At 37.6% G+C, this 27,016-nt stretch overlaps 1 protein-coding gene across 4 annotated transcripts in view; it reads left to right on the forward strand.

Moving 5' to 3' along the window:
- LOC121388073 (protein CBFA2T1-like) overlaps positions 1-27,016 on the forward strand; it is a 204,551-nt gene that overhangs the window by 172,027 nt on the left and 5,508 nt on the right. For 3 of the 4 annotated variants that reach the window (XM_041519282.1, XM_041519284.1, XM_041519281.1), the window contains 8 exons: positions 12,875-13,006; positions 19,204-19,421; positions 19,899-19,988; positions 20,464-20,645; positions 22,357-22,610; positions 24,410-24,477; positions 25,455-25,668; positions 26,625-26,815. In XM_041519282.1, the coding sequence (XP_041375216.1) occupies positions 12,875-13,006; positions 19,204-19,421; positions 19,899-19,988; positions 20,464-20,645; positions 22,357-22,610; positions 24,410-24,477; positions 25,455-25,668; positions 26,625-26,815 (1,349 nt within the window). Of the gene's footprint in view, positions 1-6,125; positions 7,028-12,874; positions 13,007-19,203; positions 19,422-19,898; positions 19,989-20,463; positions 20,646-22,356; positions 22,611-24,409; positions 24,478-25,454; positions 25,669-26,624; positions 26,816-27,016 lie in introns of those variants that run through there. The other variant, XM_041519283.1, reaches the window with a different exon arrangement.

A 27,016-nucleotide genomic window follows, 5' to 3' on the forward strand; every position in this document is an offset into this window, starting at 1 on the left:
CATATTGTAAGAAGGAGCTGCAGGTATTGGGGGGGGGGGGGGGCATGAACCATCTAGGCAGCAGATGATCTGTGATTGTTTTAGTGTATTATATGATAGTGTTTGGTGGGTTAGGGGCTGGAATGCAATATTTATTCAGCAGATTGTTGTACCTATTTTTTTTTATAGTGCTTTGGGGTTGGGAGGGCTGGCATGGAACATCTATTCAGAAGATTGTTGTAGCATATTGTAGGACAGTGCTTGAGGGACTGGTGGGCTGGCACGCGACATCTATTCAGCAGCATAATGTATGATAGTGCTTGGGGTACGGAGGGGCTGGCACGCGACATCTATTCAGCAGATTGTTGTAGCATATTGTATGCGGGTGTGGGGGACGGCCTCGTGATGATGTTCAGAAAAACAGTTTTACTCCACGTGCCACCGACACATGTGGAGCACAAGGGCTCGACATTGATACAGGCTGTGAAATTCGGGCCATTGAACTGTAGTAATGGTCCGTGGAAAACTCACTCACCCGGGACGGTGTGTGCGGATAAGCGAAACCAGTAATTGGGACAGACTGTTCTGCTGTTACACAACGTCGTTCAATTCACAGCGATAGTAGTCACCCCATTAATAGCAATTCCATAGAAATATAGCTGGTGTGGAAATAAGGGTATACACAAAAAGCAATTCCATAAGAAACATAGCTTTCCTGTGACTTTATTCCTGTGTTTTTTTTTGTCTATGATTTTTTTTCTGTGACTTTTTTTCCTAGATTAATGGTAAATAAGGGTTCACCACACAAAAAGCTGTGAGTGCCAGTAGTTAATAGCATTTCCATAGAAAGATAGCTTTCTTGCGACTTTTTTCCTGTTTTTTGTCCATGACTTTTTTTTTTTTTTACCTGTGTAAATTTTCCTAGATTCACGGAAAGTAAAAGGTTCACCACACAACAAGCTGTGAGTGTTAGTATTTACCTGTTTAATAGCAATTTCATAGACACATATAGCTGGCATGGAAATGAGGGTACCCACAAAACAGCTGTGAGTGCCACAATGCTATCATTCATTTAAAAGTGAAATGAATGTAAACTGGTAGTAGTCCATGTAAATGTATATTCTGTTTAGTTGCATAATTATATGTAACATATCTGTGATTTGTGTCCTATAACGTCAATCATATCATGATTTGTATGTATTTTGTACTGGCTCCATTTGAGGTGTTTTTGTACAATAAATATTGAGTGAGTGAGTGAGTGAGTGAGCAGGCGAGTGAGCTAGTTAGTTAGTGAGTGAGTGAGTGAGTGAGTGAGTGAGTATTGGGTGGGTGGGTGTCGTGGTTGGGTAGGTGGGCGTGTTATTTAGTTGGTGGGTGAATGAGTGAGTGATTTTCCATTATTAGGGATGTAGGCATTACAATAGAATCACAATGGGCATATGTCTCTCTCCCCCCCCCCCCCCCCACAACCCCAAGTGGCACCAACCAACCCTTCTTGCTGAAAGCTTACAGGCAGGAAAGGATGAAGTTGTCACAAGTTATATTTCCGTAACTGTTTGCTGATGTGTAATATCTTGAAGTCTTCCTTTATCAGATGCACAGATTAATCATCAAAGACATTGACCCTACAGGGGCAGAAACATTTTTTTTCTAGGGGTATGCAACTTTTAAAAAGGGCACCTTCATTATTTAAATAAAGCAAAACAACAGAACAAAAAATCCAAAATACAGATGTCTTCCATAAAAAAAATGATTCAGGTGTGACATAAAATATTATTTATTTCTGGTTACATGACAACCCAAATTTTAACCTGCTGACCCAATTTTTTTCAAAACCAAATTTCCAAGTGAAAAAACCAAACAATCACTTTGGTGTTGAGATGTTCAAGTTACCAAATAAAATAATTTTCAGAAATAAAGTTTCTCCTATACAGCCTACCAAAAATATATAAAATTAAAAGTATTAAATAAACAAACTGTTAGAAAAAGAAATAGCCCAACTGTCCCACCGATGGGGATGAATCATAGATTGATTTGATAGCGCATTAGGCAAGTGCTTTACCCTGGAGCTACATCCTATCCCCCCCCACCCCCCACCCCCACCCCCCACTCAGTATGTTTTTGATACAACAATGGTTATTAATAGAAAAAGGCAGTCTTGCAGTGATGGGGCCTAATTCACTAAACTCTCGTAACTTTGCGATATCGTAGTTCAATGCTAAAAGACTTGCAAAGAGGATGCTTTGCTAGCTGTCTAGCAGAGCCTAAGAGACCTTTTTGAATTAGGCCCCTAGTCTTCTGTCGATGTGTCACACCAGCTCGCTGATTTATTGATTGGAAATACCTGACATGTTAATCATAGACACCTGCAAGTTTAACTCAACCAGATGCTGCCCAGGAGACATTAGTGGGTCAACATGTGTATTGTACAACATACATGTATTATCAAAATAGTAATGAAAACCCAATATATATTTATTCAGCAACACTAACTACGTACTTGACTACTTCTATAACCATAGATCAAAGTTTGTTTTGTTTAACGACACCACTAGAGCACATTGAATATTAATCATCAGCTATTGGATGTGAAACATTTGATAATTTCGACATACAGTCTTACTCTTAGAGAGGAAACTTACTGCATTTTTTTTTTGCCATTAGCAGCAAGGGATATTTTATATGCACATTGCCACAAACAGGATAACACATACCATGGCCTTTGATATATACCAGTCGTGGAGCACTTAAACCAGATATCCCTTAAAACCAGACTTTTTGTTTACTTGGTCCTCTGGGTGTCCAGTTTAGAGGTGTATCACTATATATTTAACAAGTGGGACATAATAACTGTGGGTGGTGAAATGATACTTTTCGAGGAGAAATAGAATTTTGTTACACAATGTACCTGCTGGATAGAATGCTGTGAGATTTTCAGTTTCGCAACACGATCTGCAACATGATCTGCAACATATACTGAACAAAATAAGAAACTTCCGCTAACTTTGCTTGAACATAACTTGATGAAAACAAACCGGGGGAATAATTGTTATATATGCATTTAAAGAGTGTTCCATGATGCATCGTTTGGTGCAAAAATCATGGCCATAGGTGAACAGAAACTGGGAGAAATTTTGGTAGGGGTTAAAAAAAAAAAACCCCACTTAATAACGGGTATGACCACCTCTTGAATTAGCCACTGCAGTGCATCGCAGGCGCATAGAATTGACTAAAGTGTTGATTTCTGCCTGTGGAATATTGTTCCATTCCTGAATGAGCGCTTGACGAAGTTCGTTGGTCAATCGTCTATCCAGACTATCCCAGACATGCTCGGTGGGGTTGAGATCAGGACTTTTAGCGGGCCAGTCATCAATGAAATCAATGTTATTTGTCCTAAGAACATTTACAGTGTCTCTAGCTGTATGAGAAGTGGCATTATCATGCTGAAAAATTGAGATGTTGGCGTTGTTATGGAACAGAGGAATGACGTGATGAGCGAGAATGTCATCGCGGTAACGTTGAGCATTTAAATTGCCATCAATGATGACTAGTGGTGAACGATAAACATGGGCAATGGCTGCCCAGACCATGACAGCCCCCACCCCCGAAACGATCTAGTTCAAGAACACAACAGTCAGCATAGCATTCATTTCTCCTACGGTAGACGCACACCCTGCCATCACCACGTTGTAAAGAAAATCCGGATTCATCCGAAAAAAGAACGGTATTCCAGCGTCGCCGTATCTAACGAGTGTGTACACGTGCCCAATTAAGACGATTTAGACGATGACGTTGCGTTAAACCGCATCCGACGTAAGGATGTCGTCCATGTAAACCGTTCTCCCGCAGACGATTACGAACAGTTTGCCCACTGAATCGGTTATTATGAAGCCCAGGTGTGTTAGCAGCAGTAGCAGTGGCAGTTTGGAATTGATTGTGCAAATGCGTGTTCATGATATAGCGGTCTTGACCACGCGTTGTAACACGCGGACGTCCACGACGTGGCAAGTCGTTGGTGCTTCCTGTCATTCGAAATCTTACACGAAGATTTCGTATCGCTCGACTAGAACTCCCAACATGCCTTGCAACGTCTTCTGTTGACATGCCAGCATCAAGCATGCCAATCGCCCATTCGCGTAAATTATTGGGTATTCTTGGCATACTAAAAATGCTACAATGTAAAAAACGTTTTTTTTTTACAAATTTTGAAGCATTTTCGTTCACTTGACAACAATGTCAGTAAGACAAGTAAAACAAATTGACTGAATACTACACGGGACGTGTCGAACCATGCATGCACGTGCAAATTGAGTTTCACGTTGTCGACGATTAACATTGCAGAAATAATCGATAAAATTCATGAATCCTGATAATACAGGTCACGGCTAATATTACCTATATAATTTCATTACACAATGAATTCTTTAACACAACAAATACTATATGTACAAATCGAAAGTTTCTTTTTTTGTTCAGTATATATGTGTGATACTGATAACAGTCTACAGAAATTTGATTGGCTTATGCATGGTGATGTACATGTTAATTTGAAATTGATGACACAAATTAACTGCCATTGCTAGCGTAATCGATAAGTTTTAGCTGGAAAAGACTTTTAAATTTCATTTAAACCTGGTTTTTAAGGATATGTAATGTAAGATATACGACAATCGTGTCTGTTAGATGCCATTTATCTTACAACTCTCTTGTTTAAAAATATATGCAGCTCATTTTCGTTTGTTAGATATGTTTTTAAACAGCTTGTAATATAAATGGTATCTAATGGTGAGTGTATATGTTTTTCATACAATATCTTGTTGGGTCATTTAACAGGTCCACAGCTGTGCAGTCTGTTCTGGATCCAGTCCCTGGCTTTCCAGAGACCGACCCGGGACGGACATGCTCAAAACCTTCATGGTATATGAGCATGACAAAATTATCCGCTCCGCTCCACGGCTGTGCAATTCTGCCTTTAGATCTGCTGGTTAAAGTTTTGTTTTACAACACCACTAGAGCACATTGATTTATTAACCATTGGCTATTGCATGTTACATATTTGGTAATTCTGACACGTAGTATTTAGGGGAACCCGCTACTGGACAGCTCAGCACATACCATGTCCTTTGATATACCAATCATAGAGCACTGGATGGGACAACAGGAGAGGGCCTAGTAAGTTGGCAAACTTGTGCCCAACCCATTTGTTGTTTATGCTGTAAAATATTATTTTAATCAAAACAGAAAAAAAACACAAGTCAGAGAATGGGTCCTCTGAAGAGGTTTGATCCTGTGATTCAAGCACCTCAGGCATGTGTTCTACCAACTGGGCTAGACTCTGCCCCTTTAGATCTGTTACATCAAAGTTGTTTATCTGACCACGAACTGTAAAGTAGGATATGTCACAGCTGCATATCTGACCTTAATATAGCACTCCGTAATTATATATGTACGTATACATATAATATGTACATGCAGATAGTTATTCTGTGATCTCTGCAGCATGCATTGGCAAGATATTATGACTAGAAATAGTTCTATATATTTGGTCAGTGACATGCAGTTTGTTTTGTTTAACAACACCACTGGAACACACTGATCAATTAATCATTGGCTATTGGATGTCAAACATTTGGAGATTGGGGTTTCCAATTGATAACATTTGAAATTTGAAAATTATTTTTATAATTGTAAAAGACAGAACCGAGGAAAGCTATTAATGTTACAGTGTATATGTCACACCCTTCAACCACAGTAATGCTGTGGCCATTGCCGCAATATTTTCAGTATTCTTCGGCATTTATTTTGCCATGGAATTTTAAATTTTCTACATCACTTTTTAAATTTAATTCTATATTTATTTGTAATACTGACAAATTGAACTCCTTGCTTACGCATTAACCACAACACTACCATGGAACATGCTATGAAGACTATATTTACATGGAATATTTTTGCCATTTATTTTTGCACCATTTTCTTAATTGTCAAGGTTGTCCTTATACCATATTGAACTAAACAGATCCTTTACCATTATTTTATACTGAACTGAACATGTCTATCATTATGTTGAATAAAGCTTTTAAGCTGCACCATACGATGTATATGGGTAGAAAAATGCCCCCAGTATCTCTCTCTGTGTAACTCTTCACAAACACCTGGCATGTTCAATGAACCATCCACTCCTACCGATCACCAACCAACCGACCCACCGGCGGTGGACTGATGCCGGTACGGCTAACCTGAATGCATCTGGCACACGACAGTTTGTTTTTGTCTTTCTTTCTCTCTCTGCGATCATCTGTCTCCTCCACACTCTGTCTCCTTCATACTCTCGCTGGTCCCCGACAAACAGACCTTGTCATTCACTGGTTGGCTCTCGCGTGCGCGTGTGTGAGTGTGTGTGTGTGTGTGCCGAGTAGGACCAGTGTCGTGTGTAGCCATGCAGGTCACATGTCATCTCCATGCCTGGACAGTTCTGCACGCCAGGTTGTGCCATTGTTTTCCTGCTCCCTCCACCAGCTGATGTTCTGTTCGTTACACTGTACGGCAGGCAGGCAGGCTGGCTGGCTTTGTTAATCCACTGATTGGTTTTTCGAAAAATAAAATAAAAAATTAACAGAGTCGTTGGGAGAAAGGTTGGTTTGGAGAGGCTGCGGAGGTGACCTGACAAAATCTTGTTTGTTTATTGGTGTTTGGCTGTCACACGGACTCAGTCATATTTGGTGATAGAGATTCTCTCTGCATTGATGGATTAGGAAGTGTTTATAATTCGGTGATCTGCACAAGAATGCTGGACTGATTTACAAATAACTAACGCAGGCGGGCAGGCAGTGGAGCAGAGGGAAGGGAAGGGAAGAGAAGATGATGGGTGTGGTGTTGTTGTTCCGTTACAGTCACCGGTCACACTCGGCTGGCAGGAAATATGGTTAAGTGAAATTAAGTCACAGGAAGCAAGATATTTCATTGGTGATGTTCCCGGGGAGCCAGAGTTGTCACAGGGCCAATGTGAGGACAACACAGTGTGTGTAGCGACACCGGTGAATCAAAGGTATCAAGTTACTGCATCACAGTAAATTGTACACCACCCTTATGTGGCATTAGTGTATACAGTACATATCTATATACATCTGTATGTCTTGAATAGTATTGGAATTTTAGAATTTTAGTACATATCTATGTACATCTGTATATCTTGAACAGTGTTGGAATTTTAGTACATATCTATGTACATCTGTATATCTTGAACAGTGTTGGAATTTTAGTACATATCAATGTACATCTGTATATCTTGAACAGTGTTGGAATTTTAGTACATATCAATGTACATCTGTATATCTTGAACAGTTTTAGAATTTTAGAATTTTAGAAGTTTAAAATTTTTGAATTTTGGTATTTTAGAATTGGAATGTTTAGTGTTGAAGATTTTTGGCTGTTGATGGTTAACAGTATTTTATTATATAATTATTACTGAAGCAGTGCCGCCAAATTAAGCACATCTGTTAACTGGAAGTTTGTTACTTTTTGATACAAGTTAATGAATAAATTGTATTACTGATAATTGTTGGAAACAGCGAGTATGAACTTGTGTGAACTCAACTCATGCTTTGAACTTGTGCTAATTCGACTCCTGCTTTGAACTTGTGTGAACTCAACTCAAGGTTTGAACTTGCAGCATATGATATGTGGTGTAAACTCGAAACTGGATTTTACTGATAGTGAATTTCTGTAACATTCAGCTTTTGTTTGGATTTTCAACTGCTCGGTAATAATTTCTCAGAAGAAAATCTTGAAACTAAAAAATTGGTGAAATTTAGCATTTTCAGACACATTATGCAGTACATAAGTGTAAATGTTAAAACATACATTTTACAGTTAATATTTAATTCTTAACAAATTTTAAGTGAGGAACTGTAAAAAAAGAAAAATAATTACCAAAGGATTGCTTTTTCACACACAGAATGAACAACCCCTGATTATACTCTTCATTCAAATAATTCAGGAATTAATATACCAGTATAATGTATTATATTTGGAATGACACTATGTAATACTACTTATGCATAACCAAATTTAACAGCAAGATGTTATTATTAATAATTAATACTAATTGGCTGTTGTTATATCTAGATCGATTTTATCTTTGCAACCTCAAAGCAATTCTGCTCTGTTGATAGATCTAGTGGAGGGACGATAGGGGTCTTCGTTATTCACTTTAAAATAATATCAGGAATGAAGAAATTTAAAAGACTCGGGAAGCATATGTGTCCAATCTTCTAAGAATCTTGGATTATCTTCCTCACTGATGTTCTTCCATGCAATTCACATACTACAGTCTCAATATAGTGGCATATCTACATCTACAGTCCACCTGTATATTTAATTTCATCAACCAGGGCTAGGGAATGGAAGCTTGTTTTGTTTTAACAACACCACTAGAACATACACAGTCTTAAGAGGAAATGTGCTACATTTTGGTTTTTTTTTTTTGTAGCAAGATATTTTCCAATAGACATGTCAGCACATACAATGATCTTTAATACACAAGTCATGAACACTGCTTCTTGTAGTAACCCTGACAACAGTTCTCGACTTACCATGGCCTTGGACCAGTTGTGGACACTGCTTCTTGTAGTAACCCTGACAACAGTTCTCTACTTACCATGGCCTTGGACCAGTTGTGGACACTGCTTCTTGTAGTAACCCTGACAACAGTTCTCGACTTACCATGGCCTTGGACCAGTTGTGGACACTGCTTCTTGTAGTAACCCTAACAACAATTCTCGACTTACTACGGCCTTAGACCAGTTATGGTGCACTGGTTGGAATGAGAAAAACCCCAATCAAGTGAATGGATCCTCCAAGGTGATTCGATCCTGCGATGCAAGCACCTCAAGCGAGCACTCAACCGACTGAGCTAAATCCCACCCAATATGCTTATGTGTGTTTAACGTGGATGCATAGTCCTGAACACAAAAGGTACGGCACTATCGAGACAGAATTGAACTTTGACCTGGTGAAATACTATTTGGTATACGGCTACCTATACAGAAGACCACACAGCTGTAATATGCATATGGAGTTTGTTTTATTTGTTTAACAACACCACTAGAGCACATTGATTAATTAATCAGCGGCTATTGGATGTCAAACATTTGGTAATTCTGACTCGTAGTCATTAGAGGAAACCTGCTACATTTTTTCTAATGCAGTAAGGGATCTTGTATATGCACTTTCCCACTGACAGGTAAGCACATACCACAACCTTTGACCAGTTGTGGTGCACTAGTTGGAACAAGAAAAAAACCCAATCAACTGAACAGATCCACTGAGATGGTTCAATCCTGTGACACAAGGACCTAAAGCGAGCACTCAACCGACTGAGCTAAATCCTGCCCAAAATGCATATGTGTGTTTAACGTGGATGCATAGTCCTGAACACACAAGGTACGGCACTATTGAGACAGAATTGATTATCATGCTGCCCTGTCGCTCGCAGCTGTGTGGCGCGCAGTGTCCCAGCACCTGCCTCGTACGTATTGATGCATCGGAAAACGGCTTAGCTTTCTTGTCACTTAATTGTCAGCTGGACGATCAAATTGTCTCGCTTTCTAATGCGTTTTTAAAACTAAACACACAGAACAATTCTTACAAGATTATTTCTCTCGTCAGAGGTATTGCTGACCACATGAATCGTTACAGTTTTCTCGGAGAATGGGAATTTCTACGTGGTGATAAATAATGGATTTTTTAAAAAAGAAAACAAAATGAAAAGTTATGTAAGATTGGGTTTTGGTCGAAGATTCGTTAACTGGATGAATTGTTGACAGTTTCTTAGAGAATGGAATTTTTTACATGGTGATATAATGCATTTTTGAAACTAAACAGAAAATACTTCCAAGAATTCGATGTGGTGACACAATGTTGGTGTGTTTGTTTTGTTTATTTTGCATGTAGTTTTCATATTAATTTATAGGGTATCAGTGATTTGCTGTGACAATTATGGATGAGTTATAATTACGGATTACTGGTTATAAAATATTTTCGACATTTGTTTAACGTAACAGTGACTCAAGGTACCTATTCAACTCATTGGCTATAAAACAGACTCAGTTTATGGAAAAGTTTTTTAAAATTTTAAAAGTTAGCAAGTGATAAGTTAAGAAAATTGTTATTAAAGTTTGTTTTATTTAACAACACCACTAGAGTATCTTAATTAATCATCAGCTCTTGGATGTCAAACACTTAGTAATTCTGACATGTCGTCTTCAGAGGAAACACTACACGTTTCCAGTAGCACGGGATCTTTTATATGCACTGTTTCACAGACAGCACAGCTCATACCATGGCATTTTAGAAATTGTTAATTACAGATGAAAAAAATAAGGATTAACTATGAGAAAGCTGACCCGAGATATCCTCATTTGAGTCATTGGTTGGTTAAATTATTGACATTTTATTACTCACACCAAGGGCAGAAGCAAAATACTTTTAAATCCAAAGCACACAGCTGGCCAAAAAATATCACATCATGAGTCCTACCACTAAAAACAGATTCAGTAAGCAATTTTATTTTTTAATTTGGGAGGGAGGGGTGGTACTTCTATTTCGAGGAGGGTGATAATTTCACAGCTTTTCCTTTCAACTCATACTTATGGTATTTATATTGTGCACAACTGTTTGCATTGTTATTTAATTTTATATTGATGTTGATCATCAATTTATTTACAATTATATATATACCATTGTTTGACATCCAACAGCTGAAGTATTTTTGTGCTGGGCTGCAGTTAAACATTTATCCATCCATCCATTCTTCTTTTTTCTTTCTTTTTCTTTCATTCATTCATTCATTCATTCATTCATTCATTCATTCATTCATTCATTCATTCATTCATCCCACCTTCAACCTGTGTCTAGAGAACTACCCAAAGCCCAAGGGGAGAGAATCAAACTACTAGCATGTCATTCATATCCATGAATCGTAAGCCTAGTTTTGCATGTAAATCTATGACTAAACCACAATTCTTATTACTACTATAGTTCAACACATATTTCATTTTCTTTTGTCTTTAAAATACTCCAGCTTTCGTAAAATGATGCCAAACACTGCGTAAAATGATGCCAAACACTGCGTAAAATGATGCCAAACACTGCGTGAAATTGATGCCAAACACGTGCAAATGCACGACTGGTATAACTGCTAGTAGCAGACGTAAGTTTATGGTGTGTAGTGAAACGAACCCCTGATTGCTTAATTTGGCTGCTACATTTCACTGGGATGTAAGCGTCCAAGTCGTGGTTGACTGGTTCATTGTGAAGCTGTGTCACTGGTGTGTGTCTGTTCTGTAGATAAATAGAAAACCTGTTACATCGGGGAAAAAGAGTTGCAATATTGGTGATTATCATATTAAATTGACAGTGTTTTGTACATATTTTAGTGTTTTGTTTGATTTAATAATACTGTTCAGCAGGACATTCTGAAAGTGTGGTAATACGTGAGAAATCATTGTTTCTAGAGACTTAATAAAACAACCTTCTTGAAGAATAAACCTTGTACCATATACGGTGTAACCTCTTAAGACCGGACCCTCTGTAAACCGGAATTCCCTCAAAACCAGACGTTTTTCAGAGTCCCTTTTTAAAAACCAGGACAGAACGTAACGTCTCTAAACCGGATCTCTCTTAAAACAGAACATTTGATGTGGTCCCAAGCTATCCGGTTTAAAGATGTTTCACTGTATAAACCCCTCTAAACCGGATCTCTCTTAAAACAGAACATTTGATGTGGTCCCAAGCTATCCGGTTTAAAGATGTTTCACTGTATAAACCCCTCTAAACCGGATCTCTCTTAAAACAGAACATTTGATGTGGTCCCAAGCTATCCGGTTTAAAGATGTTTCACTGTATAAACCCCTCTAAACCGGATCTCTCTTAAAACAGAACATTTGATGTGGTCCCAAGCTATCCGGTTTAAAGATGTTTCACTGTATAAACCCCTCTAAACCGGACACCCTTGGGACCAAGTAAAAAGTTTGTTTTGTTTAAAGACACCACTAGAGCACATTGAGTTATTAATCAGTTATTAGATGTCAAACATTTGGTTATTTTGACATTTAGTCTAAGAAAGGAAACCTGCTACATTTTTCCATTAGTAGAAAGGGATCTTTAACATGCACCATCCCACAGACAGGACAGCATATACCACAGCCTTTAATATACCAAGTAAAAAGTCTGGTTTTAAGAGGAGACTGGTTTAAACATTCTGTTCTGCATTATATTTAAAGGTACATGTGTATCATAAAAAAATAAAATAGTAAGTTACAGAGATTTCCTCCATGAGTGCAGTCTGTGTGTATTTCCCTGCACCCACTTGGCATCCTCGTCCTCTACCACTAATAAAGCAGGTCTGACCCACGGCACTAACGACCACCAGTATGGTAGGGGTGCATAGTAGGTGGTTACAAGTGCCTCTTAACAAAGGCAGAAGTAACTACAGAACACTCCCTGAAGTGGTCAGACTAAGCCCACAGCTAAAGCTGATGGGAAATGGCAGGTGTGTGGCACAGATAACCACAAGAGACAAGCACCTGTCACAGGAGGAGAAACAAGGACTGGGATGTGGAGGTGGACAGCAAAAGAAGTTGAAAGATAGGAGGAGTTGCCAGATCAGGAAGAAATTAGATGGAATTCAAAGGAGAGAAAGGAAAGGGGGCATGGGGGGGGGGGGGGGTCAGTTTTAGATATTTAGTTTTCAGAGTATCAGGTTTTGAAGGATTTCACTGTGCATGATAATGTTTTTTAAAATGTGGTTACATAATTATTGTCTTTCATGATTTCCATGCATGCATACATATGTATATAACATTTATTTCTATTTTATAAATATATTTTCCAGATTACCGTGACAGCATAATGCCCGACTCCCCTGACTCGAAGGCACTAACACAAACAGCCACATCGCCGGGTACCCACAACATGGCCGCCATGGCTGCTTCTAGACCCATCTCAACAGGAAGTGCTGTATCAGGTAACCTTGACCTTACTCATATTGGGGCATTCTCGCCAGGGAATTGACAATGTTCTGGGGTGACAGGTGTTGGACATTAAATATTATAAGAAATGTTATTAACTATATGGTTTAAATCTACTCCAGTTTCAAAATAATTAGCAAATTTGCAATTAAGACTTTATAACCTTGACCGTACTCATATTAGGGCCTTCTTGCCAGAGATTAGACAATGGTCTGGGGTGACTATATGGTTTAAATCTATTCCAGCTTCAAAATAATAATAAATTTATTATTTGTAATTAAGACTTTATAAGAGGTAGTAAATAATGACAAAGGGTCTATTAACATAAAATGCATGCAGCAAACAGCAGCTTAATAAATGAAGGAAATGTTTTATTTAACGATGCACTCAACTCATTTTATTTACGGTTATATGGTTGAGGACCACACAGATATTGAGGGAGAAAACCCGCTGTCGCCACTTCATGAGCTACTCTTTTCAATTAGCAGCAAGGGATCTTTTATATGCACCATCTCATAGACAGGATAACATATACCACGGCCTTTGATGTACCAGTCGTGGTGCACTGGTTGGAGCGAGAAATAGCCCAGTGGGCCCACCGACAGGGATCGATCCCAAACTGACCATGCATCAAGCGAGTGCTTTACCACTGGGCTACATCTCGCCCCTTAATAAATGAAGTATTAACTATGAGCTACGTGGTTTAAATCTACTCTAGTTACTAAACTCAATGATCCAGAACAAAATAAGACAGCATTTTGAATGGCAACCACAGTTATTTTACTATATACATGTATACAGTAAATCATAAAATATTAGCAATCTTAAAATTGAGCAAAATCCAATTAAGTGACATATTAGCGACATCGAACTTAAGCGAGGTCATCATATCAGAAACTAAAAAAACTAATAAGCTTAAGTTGTAGGATCAATGTTTTTGACAAATCTTGACAGTATGCAGCTTACAGACATCTTGAATTTAGTAGAAAATTACAGTAATGTGCATGATAACTAACTAGTGTTGTTTGCTATCCTTTTGGTTTAATCAATAGTATTGCAGACAAAACAGTCGCAGAGACATTTTTTGGAACAGTCCGTTGTATATCTCTTAACCACTAACAATTAACAACTAACCCACTGAGGTGTGTGCCCAGGACAGCATGCTTGAACCTTTATTGGATATAAGCACGGAAATAAGTTAAAATGAAATAAAATGTATATCTCTTTAAATTTAGTGTCATGAAATATTAGCGTTTTGTAAGGCCTCGCCAAATTTGCTAAAATTTTATACTCTGAACAGGCAGAGATGAATTTTACTTGTAGAATGCAAAAAATTGCATTTTAGGACATCTAGTTTTCAAAATGTTATGACAGAGCATACCCCCAAACCCCCCTAGAAACTTTGTTTTGAGCTCTCGATCTTAGTCATACAGGATTAAATCGTAATGCTGCTTCCAGAAAATTTAAGTATGAATATACAAACCCTTTTTGAATTTGAGAACACTGAAACAGGAATAACTTACTATTTCTACTGACGTTTTCGCAGTTTGTCTGTTATTTAATAGAAGTGTAATAAACTATGGCGTTTCGGGACATTACAAACTGCTCGTCAAGTTCTTGCAAAAAGAACATAAACTGTGACTGTCCAGCTCCACGTCAAAAAGTGAAAAAAAACCCTGAAGGATCAGTCGGTTAATGTTCATGTTTGCAACAAATACTGCAAACGTTTTTAGTTTATTCCCAAGACTGTTTTCTTCGAGCGTGCAGAACTTGTCTGCTTATCTGAAAGTGGTTGGATGTCAGGATGTGTACGACATAATCATCTTCTCATAGATACATGTCGATACCTCTGTGGAAGCTCGTCAGCCTCTCAGGTTCGTAATCAGTTCCATCATCTTTCTTTAAATTTAACCAGAAGCCACCTATTAATGGATCCAGTTCGAAGGAAGGAATTGACACAATGTCTCGCGTTTCGAATCGTGGGGTACAGGCCAACCAATTTTTAAATTTCCATTTTTCTCACAGTATTTGGATTCTTGTTTGCTGTTGATGTACTGTTTTAAATCCTTGATGCCAGCAGTAATGGCGTTTTGGAACTGTTCAGTGTTCGGCAAAGGATAGGAAAGATTATCAAAAGCCATGTTAAAAATTTAGTTTTCATCATACTCAACTTTAAATTCTTCAGAAAAGTAATTGTTTCCTTTCAAATCAACAAAAGAATTGTCCAAACTGAAATGACGATAGTTTGTACATTTGCCATCAAAATAGCAGACGACACTAGCATACTAATAAAACATCGGTGATCATTATTTCTTTTTTTTCGTTTTTAAAAACACAACAAATACATTTTAAAGCAATAATATATTTTTATTAGTGTTAATTTTTAACATTAATGAGGAAAAATATCCATAGTTAAAGAGTAAATAATAAAAAAGGTAAATAAAAGGGAATTAAGTCAAGTAAAATTAAAAAGGGAATTCTCCATTTAAAAGTTCTGGTCCAAAATACATTTATCACACAGTTTCAAAATGTCTTTATCACACGGTTTCAAAATGTCTTTATCACTATAGACAGGTTTTTCTGATTGTCGCCCAGCAGTTTATGATGTTGTCGATAGATGGTGTAACCGTACGGCCACCATTAAGGGAGTGAAATTCACGCAACAATAACATATGACAATGTCTTTATCACTATAGACAGGTTTTTCTGATTGTCGCCCAGCGGTTTATGATGTTGTCCATAGATGGCGTAACCGTACGGCCGCCATTAACATATGACGGCATTGCAGCTGGGTGCAATTTCAGTCTTTATGACTTTTTTGGAACATTTTGCAAAAGCAAAACCAGTGTTTCGGATAATTCAACCTCATATAAAGATTGTATATATTCATATCAATGTCGGTGGAAATCTGTGAATGATTAAAAACATAAATAATAAAGCACCTATACACGCCAATACAAAAGCATAGCAAATAAATTAAACATATGCAAATGTAAATAATTTTGATGGTTATTAAGTGAAACTTTACTGAATGCATCCTAAAATATAGAAAAGTATTTCAATTGTGTACGTTTGTAGAAAACGTGGTCTACCATTTAAAAAAAAAAAAGATTAACTCTGACCTTAGATCTAGAGTAGATGTCAATGTTTAGCTGTTACTATTATTAGCTCTGGGATATTCCAGATGTGATCACATGGGGTTGAAGTGGGGCGCAGTCAACACTGCCAAATATTTATCTCTTATTTTTTTTATATATTTTTTTTTATATACATACCAGTTATTTTGGTGTAAAATGTGTGCGATAAAATGATAAATAAATAATTTACTGATGTAACATGCATGCATGCCACATGAAAATCGCACCCCCACCCATTTCGTCGAATTTGTTTTTATTTAATTTTTTTATTTATTTGTTTTATGCCCAAGACATGTACAAATAAAACAGGAGCTTAGGCTGGTGGGGGGGAGGGGGTCGTCTGATACTTTCGTCCGTTGAGGCTAAAATATTGTTTCAAAGTTTATTATATATTAGCCTATACAATTGTGCAGGGAAATTATATTTGCTTGCATAAGTTTAAATTATTCATTATGCTTTTATATTCGTACATGCTTTATCATTTACATTTTTAATTATCAATAAACTTTCACCAACTTTGATATGAATCTACAATCTTTAAATGAGGTTGTATTAATCGACATACTGGTTTTGCTTTCACAAAATGTACTAAAAAGGTAATAAATACTGAAAATGCACCTAGATGCAATGCCTTCACATGTTGTTATTGTGCGAGTTTCACTCCCTTAATAGCGGACCGATCACATGATTCTAAACATGGTCGCGCACAGTACTTTGACGTCACTGGCCAATAAACCCGTCTATAGTAAGATTGAATAGGTATGTAATAAACTATGGCGTTTCGGGACATTACAAACTGCTCATCAAGTTCTTGCAAAAGGAACATAAACTGTGACTGTCCAGCTCCACGTCAAAAAGTGAAAAAAACAACTGAAGGATCAGTCGGTTAATGTTCATGTTTGCAACAAATACCGTAAACATTTTGAACTGTATTTTGAAAGTCAGATATCAAAGGCTGTGGTATGTGCTATCCTGTCTGTGGGATGGTGCATATAAAAGATCCCTTGCTACTGATGGAAAAATGTAGTGTAGTGTTTTCCCAGCTTGTTTTAGCATGGTGCAGCACCATGCCTCAGTAGTCTAGCACCATCTTGCCTTAATCAGCGCCATGCTGCCCTGAGATTAAACAAGCCTTTTTTAGTAATTAATTCTAAAATTGCCTTTATAAAACACCAAAAAAGGTATTATTAATTAATAAAATATGCATTTTATATCTTTTGCCATTCATTTATTAATGCAAGCACATTACATTAATGTTTATTTCAATTAATTTTTGTGTATTTTTAATGAAAAACAAGTGCCCCGAAAATGGTGAAAATGCTTCAAAAGTGTTTGGTCTACCATGCCTTGCCTAATTTCTAGGGAAATCACTAGTAGCAGGTTTCCTCTCTGTGACTATATGTCAGAATAATCAAATGTTTGATATCCAATAGCCAATGATTAATAATCAATGTGCTCTAGTGGTATCGTTAAAGTTTAAATAAAACAAACTTTAACTTTGAAAGTCAGAGTGAAAAGTTGTTATTTGAAAGCAAAGTTACTGGTGATAATGAAAATGCAACAGACTACCCACAGAACTGTGATAAATTAACTACACACATTTTATTTACGGTTATATGGCATCGGACATATGGTTAAGGACCACACAGATATAGAGAGGAATCCCGCTGTCTTCCACTTCATGGGCTACTCTTTTCGATTAGCAGCAAGGCATCTTTTATATGTACCATCCCACAGACAAGATAACACATACCACGGCCTTTGATATACCAGTCGTGGTGCACTGGCTGGAGCGTTCAATAGCCCAATGGGCCCACCGACGGGGATTGATCCCAGACCGACTGCACATCAAGCAAGCGCTTTACCACTGGGCTACGCCCCGCCCCTAAAATGTCCTAAGATGTTGATGAACAAATATAGCTGTTTTCCTTCTTCCATATATGTTCACCATCCCAGCCTAGTGTCCCACAACTGGTATATCAAAAGCCATGGTATGTGCTGCTCTGTCTGTTGGAAAGTATATAAAACAAAATCACTTGCTGCACCATCCCACAGACAGGACAGCATATACCACAACAATCATCTTCCAAGCCATCCACAATGTCATTGTTGAAAGCAAATGTTTTGACTGATAAAACCGTCCACCTTCTCCTTTATTCTTCTTGTTTTTTTGTTCTAATCTATATACAAATATTTATATTTTGACAGATAAAAAATACAATAGTTCTGCTTTTTTCAACACTAAATGCACATCTTGTATTTTTCTCAACAAGTCCATGTTGACCAGTTAATACTTTGATTGTATAATCAGGTCAGGTCAGGTCAGGTCAGGTCATAGGGTGCACATTCAGAACAAGCTGTTGTAGCACACACCTGTCATCAGTACAGGTACCGGCCTGGATCGGCTCCTCCGTCCAGGACAGGAAAGGGTTGGGGTGGGTGGGAGAGGAATTTTGGCACATTTATGAACGGTTCATCGAAAGTTAAAAAGGTGAACTACATGTTATTTTGAATTTAGTATGCCGAGAGTAGCTCATTATTGGAACCTAGCCTATTGATGGCCGTCGTTGTATGTCTCACTAGGTTGCCCTTAAAAGGGCTTGACTGAGTGTGATCATGTCGGGTTTGCCCTTAAAAGGACATGTCTGGCTAGCAAGACAGAGACTCGTTTTAGCCCTTATACGGTCTTGCAGTTTGTGTCTACTTGTGTCATGTAGGGAAAGTTCTGTATATAGGCAAAGCTGGTTGACATATATATGAACAGAAATAAATATTGTTTAAACCACATCCTGCAGATGCAACTAGAAATATCCAAATGGTGTCACCAAGAACATTAGTCCTAACCGGAAATGCGCATCGGATGATTACTACAGCACTGAGCTACACCCCACCCCATACTCCACCATTACCAAAAAACAGTTTCTGATGAGTTCTGACAATCACAGGCCAGGCACAGAATTGAAAAAAAAAAAAATGTTTCCATAAAACTTGAAATCCTGAGAGTATGTGTCATCAAAACATCAAAAGTTTAAACGTTTTAAAATATTTTCTTCCAGGTATCAACGGCCAACACTCTCCGCTGAGCAGTATCAATGGGAGGACCCCGTCGCCACCGTTGAAGATTAACACGGCTATTGGGCAGCAGCTACCACCTGCGTGTGGTGCACGACAGCTCAGCAAGTTGAAGCGCTTTCTCACAACGCTGCAACAGTTCGGGTCCGACATATCGCCCGAAATAGGGGACCGTGTTCGCACCCTTGTGCTGGGCCTAGTGGTAAGTACAGAGAAATCCATCAAAACCAGGGCCCATGCTTATAACACTTTTTTAGATTCCAGACTCAATCTCTAATGACGTCACTTGCATGCATTTTGTATGATGTTGTCATAACATTAGTGTTTGAGAAAGTTTTTTATTACCCTAGCAGGCACTCATAATGGGGAAAATAAAAATCATAAATTCTCATTGAGAAATTATCATGCATTGGTTTTAACGTACACTACTACTGGATGATTTGACGCCAACAAACCAAAAGCACATACCATGGCCTTTGTCCAGTTGTGGTGCACTTGTTTGGAACAAAAAAACAACAAACAATAAGCTGATTGGATCCACAAAGGTTGTTCGATCCTGCGATGCAAGCACCTCGAGCAAGCACTCAACTGACTGAGCTAGATCCCATCCCTCAAATTTGATACATAATATATGTTAATTACTGGCTTTTAATGCACAAGTAATATATTTTACTTTCAGAATTCACATCTGTCAATTGAAGAATTTCATGCCAAATTGCAGGAAGCTACAAACTTTCCACTGAGACCCTTTGTGATTCCATTTCTCAAGGTGAGTTTGTTAATCAATGAGTAACTCACTGATGTAGAAAATAAAAAGGTTTAAATAAATAAACAATGTAGGCCCAGCTTTTTAATGATGATCAGGGTAGTTAATAAGCATGGAATTATATCTTTTTATCACTGGAATTATATCTTAGTTTTCTTTTTAACCATGGAATATATCTCTCTTTTATTAATGGAGATTATATCTTAGTTTTCTTTTTAACCATGGAATGTATCTCTCTTTTATTAATGGAGATTATTTTTCTTTTTATCAGTGGAATTATATCTTCTTTTTTTTTAATCAATAAAATTACATCTCTTTTGTCAATTGAGATAAAAAAAATGTATCCGTGGAATTATATTTCTCTTTTTTTTAATAGAGATTTTTTTTTTTTTTTTATCTGTGGAATAATATTTTTTTTTTTTTTTTTTAACAATATATCTCTCTTTTATAAATTAATTGAGATTGAATTTCTTTTCAGGCCAATTTGCCACTGCTGCAGCGTGAACTGTTGCACTGTGCACGGATGGCAAAGCAGACCCCGCAGCAGTTCCTAGCGCACAATGAGCATGTGATCTTCGATCCCGCCAACTCGCCACTCGAATCTCAAGACTCCATTACCTCAGATCTCAATGAAAATGGCAAACGCAGATCTCCAGATAGGTACGGGAAATTCTTCTTCATTTAATTTTTATTTCTGTCTTTATTTTGCATTCCTCTCCTATTTTCTTTTCTTTTTGTTGGGTATAGCTTAGGATTCTAGGACAATTCAACCCTCTGGACACACACACACACACACACACATGCACGCACACACATACACACATCACACACACACACACACAAACACACACATTACCACCAATTCCTACCAGTCATTTCCCCCTTGTTTATGTCACATTAGGACTGACTGAGGGCTTGAATTGGACACTACTTGAACCTTCTAAACAAAATTGCCAACAGATAGTAAAATAAAATGTATATTTAATTTCTAAAATTTCTTCAGTTTACACACTAAATCAATGAATCGCGATTCTACTTTATAAAAAAACAGTGATCAAATCACTCTGACAAATTTGAACTGAATCAGTTTCAAAGTCCAAACAGTTGTAACAAAAGTCACATCTGACAGATGGCTTGCGAATCTGTCCTGCTTCAAAGGTAGGTTCATATCGGCAACAACAACAGGATCTCCCGTGATTCCGACACCATCCAGTCATTGACGCTAGCTTGTTGTGATCACATCTTGTGAAGTCAGTCACCTCGAGCCTTCCATATTAATCAAACATAAAACCTATAGCAACAAATAGGTCAACATAGTACTTATTACCCCGTCGTCGCACCTTATATGTTGACGAAAACAAGACCCCTTACATCAACAGTTGTAGACCGTTCTCCCAAAATGCACCTCAAATTGAAATATCACATTTCACCAATAACTCTAGTCTCTACAGACTGATCTCCTCATGCACATACAAACTATTCAGTAGGCTCCCCTATGGCTAGCTCTATCACTACCACAAAAATAATCACAATCTAACGTCATTATAATAATCAAGTGGTACCCAAAACCAGTAACACTAAATCGGTACATTTGCATTTTCAAACCACTAACTTAACACTTCTCCAAAACATTATAATAATTATTCATTTATAATACTTAATATCCTAGCTTACAAAATAAGAGACCAAATATACAGTGTTTGAAATTAATAATATACAACATTACTGTTAATAATTACAACACTTTCCTACTTCTGACCATCTTTAAAATATTACAAAATATACAACATGTTGCGGTTCTGACTACATTATATATTTTAAAATGTATTTTAACCAAAATATATTTACAAAACCAGTAATTAACCCCAACTGTCCATACCACGTTCCTACATCTGTGCACAATAACATGTCAGCAGCATACCAACACGTGTAAAGATTGTAGCTAACTCTGGGTCCAACTGCCAGATTAGCAAGAGAATGCTGTTTTTATCAAGTAACAGCACAGACTGCACACAAAGTGCATGTAATGCATGTGCGGATCAAAGCAAAACAACCACACAACCTTGGTATTATACTGCGCACAAAACTATCTGCACCACTGTGAGTAAAGTATATACGCAATATTTTAATAAACATTTTAATAAAATTTGATTGTGACAGTTTATTTCCCCAAGGGGAAAGATTAAGATTATAAGACGTAAGATTATGAGACTGAATCCTAAAATATCTATATTGAATTATGTTTATGATTCTGGCTGAATACTGAAAAAAAAGTAAAAAGCCAAAGTTCAATGCCTGTATATACATAGTTATTTGATGATTATATATTTTAAGTAGGTTAATTTACAAAACATTTCTCTGATCTGTACAGACCTAAAGAAAATGGCATCGACTCCCACATGGATTCCATGCATCCTGCAAAGCGACACCATCAAATGAGTCCTTTGGGCAATACAAGAGTGAGTCCAAATGGCACTTTGAACATTAATGCCGGTGGTCCCATCAGACTGGAGGACATCAGTCTATCGCGAGAGATCCGAGAACGGGAAAGACTGGAACGAGAGAGGATAGAGCGGGAACGATTAGAGCGAGAACGGGATAGAGACAGGCACTTCTCGGGATATGGTAAGATACTGCTGGTAGAACAACTAGTGTTGTTTACAACCAGGTTAACCTTTTCATGTCCATGCTGGAATGATGCATGGACCAAGATTTTGTTTTTGTGATATCACAGTAATAGCAGCATGCAGTATGTAATTAACTGACTGTTTGCTACACACATGAAATGTCTGACATCCAATAGCTGATGATTAATTAATCAATATGCTCTAGTGGTGTCATTAAACACAACAAACTTTTATCTTTGCGTGCCACACACTGTCACACCACAGACAGGTTGAAGTTTCTTTAAAAATGCAGAGAATCTTAGATTTATCCAGAAAATCCAAGCGACTTTTAAAAAAAACCCCAAAAAACATTTTAAACCTGAAAACGTGACACAGTGGCTGTTTAAAATATTGTATGACCTTTTTGGATGTTGGTTTTTGTTTTTTGTTTTTTGTTTGGGTTGGGTTGTTTTGTTGTTGGGGTTTTTTTTGGGGGGGGTTGGGGGGTAGGACTTTTTTTTAATTCAGGAAGACTGTCCAAATTATTAAATGTTTAACATGCGATAGCCAATGATAAATTCATATAATATGCTTTAGTGGTGTAGTTAATCAAAACCAAATTTCTTTTACATGCATTATCCCACAGATGTAGTCCAGTGGTAAAGCACTTGCCTGATGCGCAGTCGGTTTGGGATCGATCCCCATTGGTGGGCCCATTGAGCTATTTCTCACTCTATCCAGTGAACCACGACTGGTATATCAAAGGCTGTCTGTGGGATGGTACATATAAAAGATCCCTTGCTACAAATGGAAAAATGTAGCGGGTTTCCTCTCTAAGACTATATGTAAAAAAATTACCAAATGTTTGGCATTGAATAGCCGATGATTAATAAATCAATATGCTCTAGTGGTGTAGTCCTACAGACAATCATGACACAACCTTAGATATATTATTTGTTCTTTTGATCCCTTCAGCACCGACACCCAATGGCCGATATGTATTTTTGTGCTGGGGTGTCGTTAAACATTCATTCATTTATTCATTCATTCATTCATTCATTCATTCAGCACCGAGGTTAAACTAAAATATTATTTGTTTACTGGTATGGTCATTCTTATATATTTCAATAAATTCGCCGTTAACAGTTTGGTATCCCAGTTTTCCAATGACAGTTCATCCGTCAGAGAATTCTTATTTTAAACCTGTGCTGTGAAAACAATCCAAGCTGTTATTGCCAAGGGATGGTCACTGTTTGTGACATCTGTTTGTTATATGGGACTGATATGAAATTTATGAAATATACTTGCAAGTTGTTGTTTTTTTCCCAAGCAGAATAAAATAAGTAAGTTTTTTAAAAAAGGTGCTGGTGAAAAATTTGTCAAATGGTAGAGAGGTAGCTTTGATTCCTGTACAGTAATGTAAAATAACAAAAACAAACCTCCACTGACGGAATTCAAACCGTGGTACCGACTGAGCTAATACAGAAATAGCTACTTCCTGTAGGAGCATTTTATACGAACACTACCACAGTAATATGAAATCTTCTTCAACAACAACAAAAAGACCGGCCTTGGTAGTGTAGTGGTAGGAGTCATTGGACTAAAGGCTGGTAGGTACTGGGTTCACATTCTGGTACCAGCTCCCACCCAAAAGAATGGTCACCATTAGTTGAGAAGTATTTAGTCACATGGTCAAAGTTAGGTGGCGCTTCGTTCATTTCCTTAATTAATTTAAAGTTGTGATATTGCAGTGTTATATTACCAGTCTCACACAGTGTTCTTTCCAATGGGTGTGTAAGAAATCATTCTATTTTTCAGGTTATTCAAGATCCGATTCTTTTGATCCCCTCGAAAGATTGGATGATGACTGGAGACATGTAGAAACGGTAAGTGTTATTATTAACTCATATCTCGCTTCAGCCAGTGCACCACGACTGGTATATTAAAGGCCGTGGTATACATGTATGTTATCGTGTCTGTGGGATGGTACATATAAAAGATCCCTTGCTACTAATGGAAAAATGTAGCGGGTTTCCTCTCTAAGACTATATGTCAAAATTACAAAAAATTTGACATCCAATAGCTAATGATTAATAAATCAGTGTGCTCTAGTGCTTTTTTTTAATTAACCCCATTTGGTTCAAAATAACTTGGTTCGTATTAAATTTTCGAAAGCATGCAAATAACCATGCTTACCAAGAATATATTTCTGTGGTAACTGACTTGTTCATTGAGAGGTCCAACAGGACAATAGGCAACAATAACTCCCAACCCCTGGTGATGTTGACTGGTCAGGATGACAGTATGACGTTGCATGACAATATAATCCTTTTTGACTCCATGACAGTTGAGGTATACAAAGTGGATGTAGATATATTGCATACTTTTGTCAACAGAAAAACAATCTATAGTCCTTCCCATTGGGAAGCGCCTTTTTTTTTCATACTATGGAATTTACATCAAGTTATTTATTTCTGACCCAACTGATTTTTAAATTGCACACAAAAAATAGTATTTATTTTTTATTTCCAAAACACTTTTACTTTTCTTCTTATGTTAAATCAAACTGAAATTTTTACAAAAAAACATTTCTGTAGAAAGATGGGATGGACTATAAATGTGGTACAATTCACATAGCAGCAGTACCGGCCTTGGTGGTGTCGTTGTTAAGCCATAAGAACATAAGGCTGGTAGATACTGGGTTTGCAGACGAAGCGAGTTTATGATATGTTATATATATATATATATATATGCGTGTGTTTCAGATGTTGAACTGTATAATTGGAATGGTAGACAAGATGAAGCAAGTTTGTGATGATATATTATATATATATATATATATATGTGTGTGTGTGTGTTTCAGATGTTGAACTGTATAATTGGAATGGTAGACAAGACGAAGCGAGCACTGTCGGTGTTACAGGAGCGAAGTCTGCGCGACCGCGACGAGCTATCTGTGTGGATGCGGCGTCATGCTGAGGGTTTGGACCAAGACGTCAAGAAGCGGACGAGCGACGTCATGGCATACACGATGCGACAGACGGAAGACCGCGTCAATGAAGTGCGGCGACGAGCAGGTATGGGACCCATCAGCTGTAGGCTTTTTGCACTAGGAAGGCTGAAGACTATGGACTGAATTTATGAAGCCTGTTTTTTTCTTATACACAGTTGCTTAAGCATTGTAAATGCATGTAGGACATAAACAGGCTGTGTAAATTTGTCGCATTTGTTTGATGACATCTAAGCACATGTTGGCTATTGGACACACACGCACGCAATCACACACATACAAGCACACACACACACACACCCTACCTACTACAGTTTGTGTACACTGCTCAAAATGTTGTTCAGGTTGAATGACCTGTAAAGAAAATATTTTTATAAATTTGAATATGTAATACAGTATCTTGTATTCAAAATGGATATTGATATTATAAGTAAATATATTTTGAATCAAGAATTATAGTAAAAATGAAAAAATAGTGCTGGGGTTTTTTTTTAATGCATATTTCGCCATTATTTTTAACAGATATGAATATTATGTAATAACTAACATTTGGTATATTTTGCTATTTATAAGAACTATTAAATTTTGGAGATTGTGTTATTTGTTTTGTAATTATATGATATGTCACCAAGCAAACTGTCAATGTTACAAAAACTCAATATTTATTGCTTTGTCACTTATTGTGTAGCAGTGCTTCATCCTTTATATAAAAATAAAATGAGTGTATAACGGCCTCGGTGGTGTCAGGGTTAGGCCATCAGAGATAAGGCTAGTAGGTACAGGGTTCGCAGCCCAGTACCGGCTCTCACCCATAGCGAGTTTTAACGACTCAGTGGGTAGGTGTAAGACCACTACACCCTCTTCTCTCTTTCACTAACCACTAACAACTAACCCACTGTCCTAGATAGACAGCCCAGATAGCTTAAGTGTGTGCCCAGGACAGCATGCTTGAACCTTAATTGAATATAAGCACGAAAATAAATTGAAATGAAATGAAATACAGTGAGTGTTTGTTGTGTTCAGAAGAGGCTGTGAACGAGGTGAAGCGCCAGGCGATGTTGGAACTGCAAAAAGCCGTCAGCGCTGCGGAGCAGAAAGCCAACGAAGTGATCAGCGCAGAGCGAATGAAGATGGACAAGACAATCACTGAGGTGAAGAAACAGTCGAAGGACGAAACTCTGGCCGTGATCAACCACCAGGAAGAATCCAGTGAGGTAACACATTTCACACACGCAGTGAAAACAACCTGGACCCATATTTTAGAAGCTATCTTAGCACTACGAAATCGTAAAACTATCGTAACCTATAACATCACTATGGTGTGTGCTGTAGTGATGTCACACCCTACGATGATTTTTTACGATTTTATAGTGCTAAGATAGCTTCGGAAATATGGGCCCTGCTCTTAATGAAAT

Source organism: Gigantopelta aegis, chromosome 14 (assembly GCF_016097555.1).
Source record: "Gigantopelta aegis isolate Gae_Host chromosome 14, Gae_host_genome, whole genome shotgun sequence".
NCBI classification, from domain to species: domain Eukaryota; kingdom Metazoa; phylum Mollusca; class Gastropoda; order Neomphalida; family Peltospiridae; genus Gigantopelta; species Gigantopelta aegis.